At 32.9% G+C, this 16,896-nt stretch overlaps 2 protein-coding genes and 1 long non-coding RNA gene across 6 annotated transcripts in view; 2 read left to right on the forward strand and 1 right to left on the reverse strand.

Annotated features, from left to right (window-relative positions):
- LOC126886330 (zinc finger protein 665-like) overlaps positions 1 to 16,896 on the reverse strand; it is a 368,013-nt gene that overhangs the window by 201,261 nt on the left and 149,856 nt on the right. The window lies entirely within an intron of this gene.
- Positions 1 to 16,896, forward strand: part of LOC126887372 (uncharacterized) — a 125,033-nt gene that overhangs the window by 2,952 nt on the left and 105,185 nt on the right. Inside the window, exon 1 of one of the 4 annotated variants that reach the window (XR_007699033.1) lies at positions 1,083 to 1,227. The exons of 2 other annotated variants lie outside the window; for them this stretch is intronic. This is a non-coding gene — a long non-coding RNA (uncharacterized LOC126887372). Of the gene's footprint in view, positions 1 to 1,082; positions 1,228 to 4,846; positions 4,992 to 16,896 lie in introns of those variants that run through there. One more of the 4 variants, XR_007699034.1, reaches the window with a different exon arrangement.
- On the forward strand, positions 12,051 to 16,547 carry LOC126887349 (uncharacterized protein K02A2.6-like). Its single transcript, XM_050654802.1, has 2 exons — positions 12,051 to 12,451; positions 12,804 to 16,547. Exons 1-2 carry the CDS (start codon positions 12,443 to 12,445, stop codon positions 16,353 to 16,355), a joined length of 3,561 nt encoding a protein of 1,186 aa, XP_050510759.1. The 5' UTR covers positions 12,051 to 12,442; the 3' UTR covers positions 16,356 to 16,547.

The raw sequence follows: 16,896 nt of genomic DNA on the forward strand, positions 1-16,896 counted from the left end.
CACAAAATATAAAAAATGCAGGCATTTTCTAATACCTTTAAAAGCACCATCAATACATTAAATTTATACAAAACATCTTTAACATAAATTCTGGCTTTTATATATATTAAAATTAGATTTTTTAAATTTACATATTTTTTGTTAAAAAGGTGATAAAAAATGAGCGCGTGTGTTTTTTAAAGGTGGAATATCCATATTTGACGGCAATCTGAGATGCGTTTATAAATTTCACATCAGGTAAATAATTTTGTTTAAGTCCTTATTTATGTAATTATATAAATTTAAATACCTGATATTATGATGTCAAAATAGTTTACTTTTTATATAGGTAAAAAAACATAACCAGTCCGACTCTTTGAGCAACCATTGCACGCAGGCACTTTTTATAGTCGCTTCAGTTGTCTTATGCAACGCTTAAGGTTGCCTAGGCAACGTCAAGACAACTCAAAAATCGTCCACCAAATTAGTGCAGAATTGGGTCGTCTTCTAGGCAATAACAACGTTGTAACAAAACGTTGCCACGCGGTAGACAACGTTGTCGCGTCGACAAATTGCTACTTGGGCTTTCACGTGACACATGGCAGTAGTGTTTATATCATTTTGAAAACAAATTGGAACATTTGAAGTTTTCAGTAAAACATTGAATTGTCTTTCTGTTGTTTTAATTTCCTGCGAAATTTCATCAAAAATCCCGCAAAATTTATAATTTGAAATTCCTACATAACTCAAATTTGTCAATTTAGTTCCCATTCCAATCAAGAGATGGCGTTAATTCGATCCGAAAGATTAACATGGTCGTGAAACCGCTGTGTCTAGGTACACGCTAACGTGTACGCAAATAAAAAAGTTAGGTACACGCTTAAACGTCATTAAGTCAGTGACGTCATTATTTAGCGTGTACTATGACTGGGTTTTTTGGTACACGCTAATTTGAGCCGCGTGTATGCTGTGGTATCTGTAAGTGTAAGTATCACGAGTGTCAGAGTGTGGTTAGAATTTGTCTAATCGCGTTATGTTTACACTTTAATATTGATTTGTAAAGAGTTTCCTTATTTTTTACTTGTGTAGTGTTTTTTTTAAAATTAGTTTACATTGATCATTCCGTGTTGTGTTTCTCCACATTTAAAAAAGAATATAATAGATCCTGAAACAGTTTATTCTAATAGACAAGTGTGTCATCAACATTTTGGGCCTATATATTTTTGGAAGTTTGTAAAAGAATATAAGGTATTTATCTAAACAATCATCCTACAAGATTCTTTCAAAAATTTTCATTCAACTCAATTACACATCAGTGCACCCAAGTAGCAATTTTTCGACGCATTGGTTGTCAGTTCAAACAAATGCACTGTATATAACGTTGCCCGAGAGCATTTTCAGTTGTTTCGGCCAACGACCCCTAACCCGACTGACATTACGATGTTACAACGTTAAGTAATATCTTTAGTTATATGGGCAACTAAGTTATTACTATTGTGACAACTACATATCACAGTCAAGTTTTTTCAACAATCGCAACTACTTAAAAACGTTATAATGCTAAACTAATTTACGCCCATGGGTTTTCTGGCCGACTAGGTAGTTGTCTCTCACGACCACAGAGCCTTTACGTATAGTTCTATAGATATGTGACACGTTTACGGCAACTTCAGGAGCAAAAAAAGAATTAACCTTACTTTTTTCTTATTATTTTATATTTTATTTTGCTGGAAATTTTCGATTTATTTAACAACCTGTTTATTTGTTTTTTATTAGCTGTTTTCTCCATTGTCCATTGTTTTATCAGTAGATTTGATAAGCTCTAATCTTTGTATCAGCTTTGCTAGACAGGGTTGCCAGGCCAGTTCTTACTCTTTCAGTACTATATCCGTTGCAAGATAATTTGGCTGAAACTCCGACAAAATATGTACTTTTTGTACATATTTTGTCTGAATTCCATCCGAATTATCTTGCAGCGGATAGTAGTTTTGCTTTCAAAAAATCAATAGAAATCACTAGATTCTTTTTAGGCCCTGTAAATACAGTAAAATCTGTTTTAACGGTTACCTGTCAAAATCGCCCGATTTCATAATCAACTTAAAGTAAACATTAAGTAAAGTTCACTTTAAAGTTGACATTTACCCATATATGAATTGTGATAAAGGTAGAGGTACCAACTTACTTAAAATTTAAAAAACTGATTATGAAACCGAGCGTTACAATCATTTTGAAAATTCTCCAAATCAATTATATGAAGATTTCCTTATTTAGATCTGGTATTTACCAGTTTCATTTCTAGACAAGGCGAAAACGGCGGGTTCGAAGGGAAAAATATTCCCATGAAATTTTTTTGCATAATCACATTCGTGAGACATCCCAGAATAAGGTTCAAGAAGTCGCCCAAGTGAAAAGTGGGCCAATTTTTTTTTAACAATTTTTTTTAATCAAATTGCAAGAATCAATATTTTTGGCCCGAGCAATTTTTTCTTTAATTTTTTGGACCATTCTGGACAAAAAAGGTCTCTAATAATTTTTCTCTAAAGTTGATCGTTTTCGACTTATAAGCAATTTAAAATTGAAAAAAACGAAAAATGGCGATTTTCAAGGCTTAATAACTCGGTTAAAAGTTATTATTATGAAAGTCAATATATGACTAAATCAAAGTTTGAAGCCCCCCCTACAAGATCCTGAAGAAATTTTCGTCATTATTTTATTACTAAGCTGTTATTTTTAAGTAATAATAATAAGCGCCATTCACGTGTGCGGGGCTGTAAATGCTGAGTGTGAGAGAGAAGCTATTCCAGCAGTCCTCGCACTCACATTTACAGCAGCGTCAATACGATACAACCACTCATTGTTATTAATTAAAAATAACAGCTTAGTAGTAAATTAATGAAACAGATTTCTTCGGGATCATGTAACGGTGACTTTAAACTTTGATTTAGTCACTTTCTGACTTTAAAAATAATAATTTTTGACCGACTTATTAGGCCTTAAAAATGGCCATTTTCGCGTTTTTCAAATTTTAACTTGCTTCTAACTCGAAAAAGATCAACTTTAGAGAAAAATTATAAGAGACCTTTTTTGTCCAGAATGGTCCAAAAAATCTAAAAAAAATTAGTCCTGGCCAAAATATTTATTTTTGCAATTTGATTAAAAAAAATTGTTAAAAAAAAATTGGCCCACTTTTCTCGTGGGCGACTTCTTGAACCTTATTCTGGGATGTCTCACGAATGTGATTATGCAAAAATATCTCATGGGAATATTTTCCCAACGAACCCGCCGTTTCCACCTTGTCTATTCTCTCTCCATCTATTATCATCATCTACGTCCTGAATCTTATTTTCGGTAATGACATTGGGAAATTGTAATAAAATGTCTGAAAATTAATTTAGAAATGGGGTGAATACTATTAAAAAGCAAATTTTATTTTAGTGATAACAAAATATTGAAATATACCAAACATCTAATAAAAAACATTGCCTACTAGAATTTTTTAAATAATATCAAAAATATACCAAAACAGTAGATATCTACTAAATGTGGCAACGCTGTTAAGGAGAATGATGCACTTCATTGCACTGGTCACATGACCTCTGTCACCCAATAAGAGAGTGCGTTCTAAAGTGGTTGGGATAGTCGGTTCAGAGCCGTGTTTGGTCGGCGATTGGACTTCTCGGTTGTGTCATCCGTCGATGGTTGGTAATAAGGTATATTTTAAGTAATATTGGTAATGTTGTTTAATGCACCATTTTGGTTTTTTTGGGATGTAAAGAAAATAAAAACACAAAATATAAAAAATGCAGGCATTTTCTAATACCTTTAAAAGCACCATCAATACATTAAATTTATACAAAACATCTTTAACATAAATTCTGGCTTTTATATATATTAAAATTAGATTTTTTAAATTTACATATTTTTTGTTAAAAAGGTGATAAAAAATGAGCGCGTGTGTTTTTTAAAGGTGGAATATCCATATTTGACGGCAATCTGAGATGCGTTTATAAATTTCACATCAGGTAAATAATTTTGTTTAAGTCCTTATTTATGTAATTATATAAATTTAAATACCTGATATTATGATGTCAAAATAGTTTACTTTTTATATAGGTAAAAAAACATAACCAGTCCGACTCTTTGAGCAACCATTGCACGCAGGCACTTTTTATAGTCGCTTCAGTTGTCTTATGCAACGCTTAAGGTTGCCTAGGCAACGTCAAGACAACTCAAAAATCGTCCACCAAATTAGTGCAGAATTGGGTCGTCTTCTAGGCAATAACAACGTTGTAACAAAACGTTGCCACGCGGTAGACAACGTTGTCGCGTCGACAAATTGCTACTTGGGCTTTCACGTGACACATGGCAGTAGTGTTTATATCATTTTGAAAACAAATTGGAACATTTGAAGTTTTCAGTAAAACATTGAATTGTCTTTCTGTTGTTTTAATTTCCTGCGAAATTTCATCAAAAATCCCGCAAAATTTATAATTTGAAATTCCTACATAACTCAAATTTGTCAATTTAGTTCCCATTCCAATCAAGAGATGGCGTTAATTCGATCCGAAAGATTAACATGGTCGTGAAACCGCTGTGTCTAGGTACACGCTAACGTGTACGCAAATAAAAAAGTTAGGTACACGCTTAAACGTCATTAAGTCAGTGACGTCATTATTTAGCGTGTACTATGACTGGGTTTTTTGGTACACGCTAATTTGAGCCGCGTGTATGCTGTGGTATCTGTAAGTGTAAGTATCACGAGTGTCAGAGTGTGGTTAGAATTTGTCTAATCGCGTTATGTTTACACTTTAATATTGATTTGTAAAGAGTTTCCTTATTTTTTACTTGTGTAGTGTTTTTTTTAAAATTAGTTTACATTGATCATTCCGTGTTGTGTTTCTCCACATTTAAAAAAGAATATAATAGATCCTGAAACAGTTTATTCTAATAGACAAGTGTGTCATCAACATTTTGGGCCTATATATTTTTGGAAGTTTGTAAAAGAATATAAGGTATTTATCTAAACAATCATCCTACAAGATTCTTTCAAAAATTTTCATTCAACTCAATTACACATCAGTGCACCCAAGTAGCAATTTTTCGACGCATTGGTTGTCAGTTCAAACAAATGCACTGTATATAACGTTGCCCGAGAGCATTTTCAGTTGTTTCGGCCAACGACCCCTAACCCGACTGACATTACGATGTTACAACGTTAAGTAATATCTTTAGTTATATGGGCAACTAAGTTATTACTATTGTGACAACTACATATCACAGTCAAGTTTTTTCAACAATCGCAACTACTTAAAAACGTTATAATGCTAAACTAATTTACGCCCATGGGTTTTCTGGCCGACTAGGTAGTTGTCTCTCACGACCACAGAGCCTTTACGTATAGTTCTATAGATATGTGACACGTTTACGGCAACTTCAGGAGCAAAAAAAGAATTAACCTTACTTTTTTCTTATTATTTTATATTTTATTTTGCTGGAAATTTTCGATTTATTTAACAACCTGTTTATTTGTTTTTTATTAGCTGTTTTCTCCATTGTCCATTGTTTTATCAGTAGATTTGATAAGCTCTAATCTTTGTATCAGCTTTGCTAGACAGGGTTGCCAGGCCAGTTCTTACTCTTTCAGTACTATATCCGTTGCAAGATAATTTGGCTGAAACTCCGACAAAATATGTACTTTTTGTACATATTTTGTCTGAATTCCATCCGAATTATCTTGCAGCGGATAGTAGTTTTGCTTTCAAAAAATCAATAGAAATCACTAGATTCTTTTTAGGCCCTGTAAATACAGTAAAATCTGTTTTAACGGTTACCTGTCAAAATCGCCCGATTTCATAATCAACTTAAAGTAAACATTAAGTAAAGTTCACTTTAAAGTTGACATTTACCCATATATGAATTGTGATAAAGGTAGAGGTACCAACTTACTTAAAATTTAAAAAACTGATTATGAAACCGAGCGTTACAATCATTTTGAAAATTCTCCAAATCAATTATATGAAGATTTCCTTATTTAGATCTGGTATTTACCAGTTTCATTTCTAGACAAGGCGAAAACGGCGGGTTCGAAGGGAAAAATATTCCCATGAAATTTTTTTGCATAATCACATTCGTGAGACATCCCAGAATAAGGTTCAAGAAGTCGCCCAAGTGAAAAGTGGGCCAATTTTTTTTTAACAATTTTTTTTAATCAAATTGCAAGAATCAATATTTTTGGCCCGAGCAATTTTTTCTTTAATTTTTTGGACCATTCTGGACAAAAAAGGTCTCTAATAATTTTTCTCTAAAGTTGATCGTTTTCGACTTATAAGCAATTTAAAATTGAAAAAAACGAAAAATGGCGATTTTCAAGGCTTAATAACTCGGTTAAAAGTTATTATTATGAAAGTCAATATATGACTAAATCAAAGTTTGAAGCCCCCCCTACAAGATCCTGAAGAAATTTTCGTCATTATTTTATTACTAAGCTGTTATTTTTAAGTAATAATAATAAGCGCCATTCACGTGTGCGGGGCTGTAAATGCTGAGTGTGAGAGAGAAGCTATTCCAGCAGTCCTCGCACTCACATTTACAGCAGCGTCAATACGATACAACCACTCATTGTTATTAATTAAAAATAACAGCTTAGTAGTAAATTAATGAAACAGATTTCTTCGGGATCATGTAACGGTGACTTTAAACTTTGATTTAGTCACTTTCTGACTTTAAAAATAATAATTTTTGACCGACTTATTAGGCCTTAAAAATGGCCATTTTCGCGTTTTTCAAATTTTAACTTGCTTCTAACTCGAAAAAGATCAACTTTAGAGAAAAATTATAAGAGACCTTTTTTGTCCAGAATGGTCCAAAAAATCTAAAAAAAATTAGTCCTGGCCAAAATATTTATTTTTGCAATTTGATTAAAAAAAATTGTTAAAAAAAAATTGGCCCACTTTTCTCGTGGGCGACTTCTTGAACCTTATTCTGGGATGTCTCACGAATGTGATTATGCAAAAATATCTCATGGGAATATTTTCCCAACGAACCCGCCGTTTCCACCTTGTCTATTCTCTCTCCATCTATTATCATCATCTACGTCCTGAATCTTATTTTCGGTAATGACATTGGGAAATTGTAATAAAATGTCTGAAAATTAATTTAGAAATGGGGTGAATACTATTAAAAAGCAAATTTTATTTTAGTGATAACAAAATATTGAAATATACCAAACATCTAATAAAAAACATTGCCTACTAGAATTTTTTAAATAATATCAAAAATATACCAAAACAGTAGATATCTACTAAATGTGGCAACGCTGTTAAGGAGAATGATGCACTTCATTGCACTGGTCACATGACCTCTGTCACCCAATAAGAGAGTGCGTTCTAAAGTGGTTGGGATAGTCGGTTCAGAGCCGTGTTTGGTCGGCGATTGGACTTCTCGGTTGTGTCATCCGTCGATGGTTGGTAATAAGGTATATTTTAAGTAATATTGGTAATGTTGTTTAATGCACCATTTTGGTTTTTTTGGGATGTAAAGAAAATAAAAACACAAAATATAAAAAATGCAGGCATTTTCTAATACCTTTAAAAGCACCATCAATACATTAAATTTATACAAAACATCTTTAACATAAATTCTGGCTTTTATATATATTAAAATTAGATTTTTTAAATTTACATATTTTTTGTTAAAAAGGTGATAAAAAATGAGCGCGTGTGTTTTTTAAAGGTGGAATATCCATATTTGACGGCAATCTGAGATGCGTTTATAAATTTCACATCAGGTAAATAATTTTGTTTAAGTCCTTATTTATGTAATTATATAAATTTAAATACCTGATATTATGATGTCAAAATAGTTTACTTTTTATATAGGTAAAAAAACATAACCAGTCCGACTCTTTGAGCAACCATTGCACGCAGGCACTTTTTATAGTCGCTTCAGTTGTCTTATGCAACGCTTAAGGTTGCCTAGGCAACGTCAAGACAACTCAAAAATCGTCCACCAAATTAGTGCAGAATTGGGTCGTCTTCTAGGCAATAACAACGTTGTAACAAAACGTTGCCACGCGGTAGACAACGTTGTCGCGTCGACAAATTGCTACTTGGGCTTTCACGTGACACATGGCAGTAGTGTTTATATCATTTTGAAAACAAATTGGAACATTTGAAGTTTTCAGTAAAACATTGAATTGTCTTTCTGTTGTTTTAATTTCCTGCGAAATTTCATCAAAAATCCCGCAAAATTTATAATTTGAAATTCCTACATAACTCAAATTTGTCAATTTAGTTCCCATTCCAATCAAGAGATGGCGTTAATTCGATCCGAAAGATTAACATGGTCGTGAAACCGCTGTGTCTAGGTACACGCTAACGTGTACGCAAATAAAAAAGTTAGGTACACGCTTAAACGTCATTAAGTCAGTGACGTCATTATTTAGCGTGTACTATGACTGGGTTTTTTGGTACACGCTAATTTGAGCCGCGTGTATGCTGTGGTATCTGTAAGTGTAAGTATCACGAGTGTCAGAGTGTGGTTAGAATTTGTCTAATCGCGTTATGTTTACACTTTAATATTGATTTGTAAAGAGTTTCCTTATTTTTTACTTGTGTAGTGTTTTTTTTAAAATTAACTATTGAGTGTGGACAATTATTTAGTTCTTTTAATGAGTTTAACAACATTCTAAAACAGTATGAAAACGATAAAAGACAAAAATTCGTGATTAAGGGTAGCAGAAGTAATAAGATAAAATTTACGGGGCGATTGATTAGTGCGATAAAGCTCAGTAGATCTGCTATAGTAATAGATAGCAATAAAAGTTAGTAACAAAAATTTTAGCAAACTTTGTGCTTCATATTACAAAATTACTAAAATTAGTTAGAATGTTATGTTCGATAATATAGTGGCAGACCAAACTTATGTTTTTTAAATGGAACACCCTATATTTTATTTTATGTTCGAAATCTTCTTAACTTCCATATCACAAAAATATATAGGTTTATTATGTTATACAGGGTATTTACAAAGTTATAACCAATTTTCTATGAAAATCGTAACAAGTTCAACTCCCTGTATAAATAAAAATAAACACCACAGCAAAAATAAACACCAATATAAACTGGTATAATTAACTTACGTATAAAAATTATTTTAGCAGTATTTTTTATATATCATGTTAGCTAATATTTATTTTGCTAACCTGAATATATATACTTTTATATACATATTGTTTTATTACAATTAAGTTTGAAACATCTGAATAGTTTTGCTTCCCTTCCCCTTCCCTTAATAAAAATATTTTCTATCAAAGAAACAACAAACACTAAACATATGAAAATAGCGTGTACCAAAATATAAAGTCACTGCGCACGCTAAATAATTACGTCACTGGTTTGATGAAGTTTAATTCGCGTGTACCTAACTTTTTTATTTGCGTACACGTTAGCGTGTACCTAGACACAGCGTCGTGAAACGTCTATAAGTATGTATGGTTTGTGCGGAAGACCCATAGAGTTATATATTAGCATAGAGAGAGCCTTCACTATGCGCGTCCTGACGACAAGATCTCTTCGACTGGTTTGCGCTATCTCTTTCTAACACATCGTACCGAGAAACTAAGATGACATTAAGGTGTGAGGATAGGCACGGAAGAGGAGGACAACTGTCTCAGTTTAATATGCGTAAAAGTGAAACAGCACTAATCCAAAGAAAAAAGATGGTGTCGTCACTTCGCTTTGAATGACACTCTCTCTATGTCAATATATACCTCTATGGGAAGACCGTGATAGTCGTGACGTCAAAACGTCAAAAAAAGTTTTCCAAACACGTTGTGTCGGTTGTGTCCACAAACCATACATACTCATAGACGTTTCACGTAAATTGTCAAGGTTAAGACAGCAAATTAGTTACCATTCCAATCCAGAGATGTCGCTGTCAGTCAATTCTCTTGTCATATTTAACAACTGACAGTTGACAATTAAATTAATTTGTTATTTACTTTTTATTTTACAGTTTGTGGCTTAATTATTTTATTATACTGGTGTTACGTTTTTAATTAGATTTAATCACAATTTTAATCAATTGTATTAACCTCCTCTCCGTTTTTATGAGTAGAATGTTTAGTTTACATTGATCATCCCGTGTTGTGTTTCTCCACATTTAAAAAAACAATATAATAGATCCTGAAACAGTTTATTCCAATAGACAAGTGTGTCATCGGGCCTATATGAATTGCATTGACAAGGGTACCAACTTAAAACTTAAAGTCCACTTTAACTGATTATGAAACCGGGCGATATCTTTGAAAGTTTGTAAAAGATTATAAGGTAATATTTATCTAAACAATCATCCTACAAGATTCTTTCAAAAATTTTCATTCAACTCAATATTACACATCAGTGCTTTCACGTGACACATGGCAGTTTAGCATTTTGAAAACAAATTGGAATATTTGAAGTTTTCAGTAAAATATTGAATAAAACATTGAATTGTCTTTCTGTTGTTTTAACTTCCTGCGAAATTTCATCAAAAATCCCGCAAAATTTATAATTTGAAATTCCCACGTAACTAAAATTTGTCAATTTAGTTCCCATTCCAATCAAGAGATGGCATTAATCCGATCCGAAAGATTAACATGGTCGTGAAACGTCTATGAGTATGTATGGTTTGTGGTTGTGTCTAGGTACACGCTAAAATGTACGCAAATAAAAAAATTAAACTTCATCAAGCTAGTGACTATTTAGCGTGGGCAGTGACTGTATATTTTGATACACGCTATTTTGATATGTTTAGTGTTTGTTTGATAGAAAAATATTTGTTATGACGTTAAGTTGGATTTATAGTTTGACGTAGCGTAGACGTAGACGTAACGTAGACGCACTGGAAAAGTTCAACACCGAATTTTGTGTACTCTTGTTTATAAATGAACGTAAGCGCATGACAGGACGTAAAGGCGGCGCCAGATATGCGGTATTTGGCAAATACCGAGCAAATGCTTGCTATTTGCCTATTAGTGTGGATGGGTTGCTTGCTATTTGGCATTGACCAATTTTAGTGCTTGTCGAATATTTGTCGTGTTCCCGTACGTTGTCGGTCTTTTCAACACTTCAAAGTAAACAAATATTCGCCATTTGAATATTTTTAGTGTCATCCACATATTTTTGCAAACACAAGCAAGTTTTTTAGGTTAGATTAAAGTTTATAACTTTTATTAAAGTAGTTTAGTTATTGTCACAGAGTGTAGAATATATTGAAAATAATAAATATGGAGTGGACCAATGAAAGTATTTTACAATTATTGGATGCATATGAAAATGAACCCATAATATGGAATGCAAATTGCTTTTTTTTCTGCTATTTAATAATAAACTTCCACCAGACATAATGACAAAAGCAGCTGAATTTATAAGAAGCTCTGTATCATTATCCATTATGTACCTTTGTTTGTTCGTTTAGAATATATTTGCTGTTCCCACAGTGGCTCGATATACGAAAAATCTCGAATATGTGGTGCAAGGTGCTTGCCGTTTAACGAACACTTTCATGAGCACTCAAAAATTTGATATTTAGCAAGCACTTGTTCAGTATTTGCCAAATACCGCATATCTGGCGCCGCCTTAAGAGAAACGTAACGGAACGGAAGAGATGACCAACTTTCATCTTTTACAGTGCGTTTCTTACGTCTTGCCAATCATAAGGAAAAATTTTGTTCTGTCACTCAAAGTGGACCCGCTCCCTCTGCCCTCATCCCTTTTGTAAAAAGTTGTTTTTCAACATATTCGAATTTTGTTAATTGTTTGTTAAACACAATGGATGTTAAGTTATTAATTTAATAAAAATATATCATAGTGTAGTTTCAAAATTTCAGATAAATATAAGTTGTTTATGCCTGTTAATTCGGGGTTGTCCACACATATACGATAATTATTAAATCCAAATTCAATGAATGACAATGAACATTTTAAAGACCAGGAAATGAAACAACATAGTTGGAAATTCCACGGCACCAAGGATTATACCTTCGTTTATTTCCTAATCCATTGTAACACACAATACGGGTAAATATTATAAAAAATTGTTATGTTCGTGTAAAACTCCCTTAACCATGAATGTAGGTTGGTACTACTGTCATCTGAACGACAGCTGTCACATACTTAATACTGCGATAGAAAATGGAAACCATGTGCATAATTCTTTAAAATAAAGTATTTTACATCGAGTATTATTTCATTACAAATACTTACGTCCTTTAAGTACAAAGGACTTGACATTTGGCGACGAGGATAATGGATACAAATATTACAGACACTACATCAACTACAACGCTTCCAACTACAGCCGGTACAAACACGAGTTCCTCGACTACAACTGCGATAGTTGCACCTGCTACAGCTCCAGTAATGTCTACACAAGTTTCTACATTCCAGTTTTCCGTTGAACCTTTTAACCAGACAGCTACAAAATGGTCCAGGTGGGTAAAACGGCTGGAAGGAGCATACAAAGTTTTTAAAATTCCAGAGGAAATGAAATTGCCCTATTTACTACATTACATGGGGTCGGAAGCATACGATACACTGTGCGATAAACTAGCTCCAGAGGCCCCTGAAGACAAGTCATATGAGGATACAGTTAAGTTAATGGATAATTTTTACAACCCTGCACCACTTGAAATTGCTGAAATATTTAGGTTTCAATCAAAAAGACAAGCAGAAGGCGAAAGTATACAAGAATACCTACATTCTCTACAGAAACTTGCCATAAACTGCAACTTTTCCACATACTTAAAAAGTGCTATATGAAATCAGTTTGTTTTTGGTTTACAGTCAAAGAGGATTCAAGCCAGACTATTAGAAACAAAGGGATTGGACTTGGACCGAGCCGTAGAAATTGCAGCAAGCATGGAAACTTCAGAAAAGGATAGTAATCAATTTTCTCACAACAATAATTACAATCAGGCTAGTATAAATGTTTTAAATGCGAAAGCAAAAAGTTTTCATAAAAATACAAACACTAGTAAATTTAATGATAATAATACAGTAAATAATCATAGTAGCTCTCCTAATAATACTTTTACAATGTCAAATAACCGTAATAGGGCTTGTTATAGATGCGGAGACACCTCGCATTTAGCCGATAAATGTAATAAAAAGCATTTAATCTGTAACTTTTGTAAAAACGTCGGACACATTCAAAAAGTTTGTTTAAAGGCACAACAAAATTCACACAGGCAAGTAAATTCAGTAAACTCTGCTCAAGAGGTCTTAGAAGTAAATGCTGGAAATTGCAAAGATAAATTTTTTATACATTTAAAAGTGAATGGTAATATTTTAAATTTTGAAATTGATTCTGGCGCTGCTGTTACAATCATAAATAAAAATATATTTGAAAAATATTTTCCTGCATTACAATTACAAAAATCGGATGTTAAATTAACTACATACTGCAAAAATAATTTGAATGTTTTAGGTTTAGTTTCAGTGGAGGTTGAGCACCAGGAATTAAAGCACACTCTAAAGTTGTATGTGGTGGATGGTGATGGCTACTCACTGGTTGGTCGAGAGTGGATACATGCTCTGGAAATCAATTTACATCAGGTAAATACAATTCTACATGAAAATTTTGAAATTGCAACTTTGTTAGATAAATATAAACATTTATTTGAAAAGTCAGTTGGTGAAATAAAAGGGTTAGAGGCTGAAATTTATCTAAAACCTGGTACTAAAGCAAAATTTTGTAAGGCCCGTCCTGTAGCTTTTGCATTACGCCCTAAAGTTGAGGCAGAATTAGAGTCCTTAGTAAATCAGGGAGTCTTAAAGAAAGTAGCATTTTCGGACTGGGCAACTCCTATTGTTCCTGTAGTTAAACAAAATGGGGACATACACATTTGTGGTGATTTTAAAATCACATTAAACCCTTGCATTGAAGTGGATGAATACCCTTTACCTACACCAGATGACCTACTTTCCCAATTAGCAGGTGGGGACAAATATACAAAAATAGATATTACGAAAGCTTACTTACACTTGCCAATAAAAGATGAAATGAAACATTTACTTACATTAAACACCCATAAAGGTTTATTTCAACCAAATCGATTAATGTTTGGAATTGCTAGTGCTCCTGCCAAATGGCAACGTTTAATGGAGCAAATGCTACAAGGAATAGATGGTATTTCAATATTTCAGGATGATATAAGAATTACAGCTCCAAATAATACCTTACATTTACAAAGACTTGAACAAGTTTTAAAGAAATTATCTGAACATAATTTACATATAAATTTGGATAAAAGCGAATTTTTCAAAGACGAGATTGACTACTGTGGATATAAGATGAGTAAAACGGGTGTGTCTACTAGTGCAGATAAGGTAACTGCAATTGCAAATGCTCCAATACCTACAAACAGAACTCAAGTTCGGAGTTTCTGTGGCCTAATTAATTATTACAGACGTTTTTTAAAAGATACTTCTACAATTTTACAACCATTAAATAATTTACTTAAAAAGAATGTCAATTTTAAATGGTCGAATACTTGTCAAACTGCGTTTGACAAAGCAAAAAAACTCATTTGTTCTAGAAATGTTTTATGTCACTATGACCCAAATTTACCATTAGTCCTAGCAACTGATGCATCACCCTATGGGGTAGGTGCAGTACTTTCACATATCTTTCCAGATGGTACAGAGAGACCCTTACAGTTTGCTTCTCAAACTCTTACTACTACACAGCAAAGGTACTCACAAATAGACAAAGAAGCTTACAGCATAATTTTTGGAGTAAAAAAATTTTACAATTATTTATGTGCTAGGAAATTTACTTTGCTCACTGATCATAAACCGTTAGTTCAAATTTTTGCACCTGATAAAAGCCTACCAGTTTTAAGTGCAACAAGAATGCAACATTATGCAATTTTCTTACAAGGTTTGAATTATGACATTCGTTACAAAAATACAGATTCTCATCTCAATGCTGACGCACTTTCACGTCTACCTATAAAATCAGAACAAAATTTCACACATGATGAGCCAGATATTTTTGAAATAAATCAAATTGAAACTTTGCCTACAAATATTAGAGATCTAGCTTTTCATACAAAAAATGATCATACCTTAAAAAAATTACTTGTTGGGTTAAAAACAGGAAAACCTGTTGATAAACGATTTAGCTTCAATATAAATCAAGCTGAATTTTCATTACAATCTGATGTTATTATGAGAGGACAAAGAGTAGTTATACCTACTAAATTGAGAAATAAAATTTTGACAGAATTACATACTGCACATTTTGGAATAGTTAGAATGAAATCTTTAGCTCGTAGTTATTGCTGGTGGCCTCACATAGACCAGGATATTGAGTCACTTTGTAAAAATTGTTTAGAGTGCAATAAGCACAAGAACAACCCAATTAAAGATAATTCTCATATATGGGAGCCACCAAAATTTTGTTTTGAACGAGTGCATGCTGATTACGCTGGACCTTTCAATGGAGGTTATTATTTTATATTGGTAGATTCCTTCAGTAAATGGCCTGAAATTCATTTTACAAAAAATACTACTACAAAAACTACTATTGAAATTTGCCGAAAAATTTTTACAACTTTTGGTATTCCTAAAGTTTTTGTTACAGACAATGGTAGACAATTTGACTCTCATGAGTTTAGAACTTTTATGAAAGATAATGGAATTACACAAAAATTTACTGCACCCTACCATCCTGCAACTAATGGACAGGGAGAGAGATATGTCCAAATACTGAAAAAATGTTTAAGGGCTATGCGAAGTGAGGGAAATGACAGGGAGTTTGAATTATGTAAGCTACTTATGCAATACCGCAGAAGCCCACATACAGTTACAGGTAAAAGTCCCTCAGAACTTATGTTAGGAAGACAAATAAGGAATAGATTAGATTTACTTAAACCTTCATGTAGTGAGAGAGTTACCTATACTGATATGAGTCTAAGAAACTTTGATATAGGAACTAGGGTTTCCGTGAGGGATTATTTTCATTCTAAATGGCAATTTGGCATTATTGTACTCAGATTAGGGTTATTGCATTATTTAATTCAGTTAGATGATGGTAGAACATGGAAACGTCATGTAGACCAAATACGGCAAATTGGGGAATATACTCCATCTCAAAATAATCCAACATGTTACATTCCGGATACCATTACTCACAATTTGATTCCGAGGGAGGCATCAATTCCAGAGCACAGTGTCTCACCACCACCTACCGAAGTGATTACTGATGAATCCGAAATTTCAAACAATATGGAAAGTTCGAATAGTGTACCTGGGGCTCAAACTGAAACTGAGGAACCCATTTTAAGGCGTTCCACTAGAGTAAGGAAACCTGTTACCAGACTGAATTTGTAAGTACTTTTACTTCTAGTTAACTTTTGTAATTCATGGTCAAGGGAGGAGGTGTTATGTTCGTGTAAAACTCCCTTAACCATGAATGTAGGTTGGTACTACTGTCATCTGAACGACAGCTGTCACATACTTAATACTGCGATAGAAAATGGAAACCATGTGCATAATTCTTTAAAATAAAGTATTTTACATCGAGTATTATTTCATTACAAATACTTACGTCCTTTAAGTACAAAGGACTTGACAAAAATAATAGTATAAATAGGGAGTTTTTGTTGCTACGTAACGTACACATCTCCGTATACGTAAAGCAACTAACGTGTCGTAGAGGATGAATGTTAAAATAGGTAGTTTTTGTAACTGCTTTAACGTAACGTAAAGCAAATCGTAAAGTCACTTTTAAATTCCGTTGACATTCAAAAAAATAAAACAATGTTCACACAATATACAATTAATATACAAATGTAAAAAAAGATAAATGAATAATGAAATTGTATGGTTTTAATTGCTTCTATTTAAATATAAAAATATTATTTTTCCTTAG

Source organism: Diabrotica virgifera, chromosome 6 (assembly GCF_917563875.1).
Source record: "Diabrotica virgifera virgifera chromosome 6, PGI_DIABVI_V3a".
Taxonomy (NCBI): domain Eukaryota; kingdom Metazoa; phylum Arthropoda; class Insecta; order Coleoptera; family Chrysomelidae; genus Diabrotica; species Diabrotica virgifera.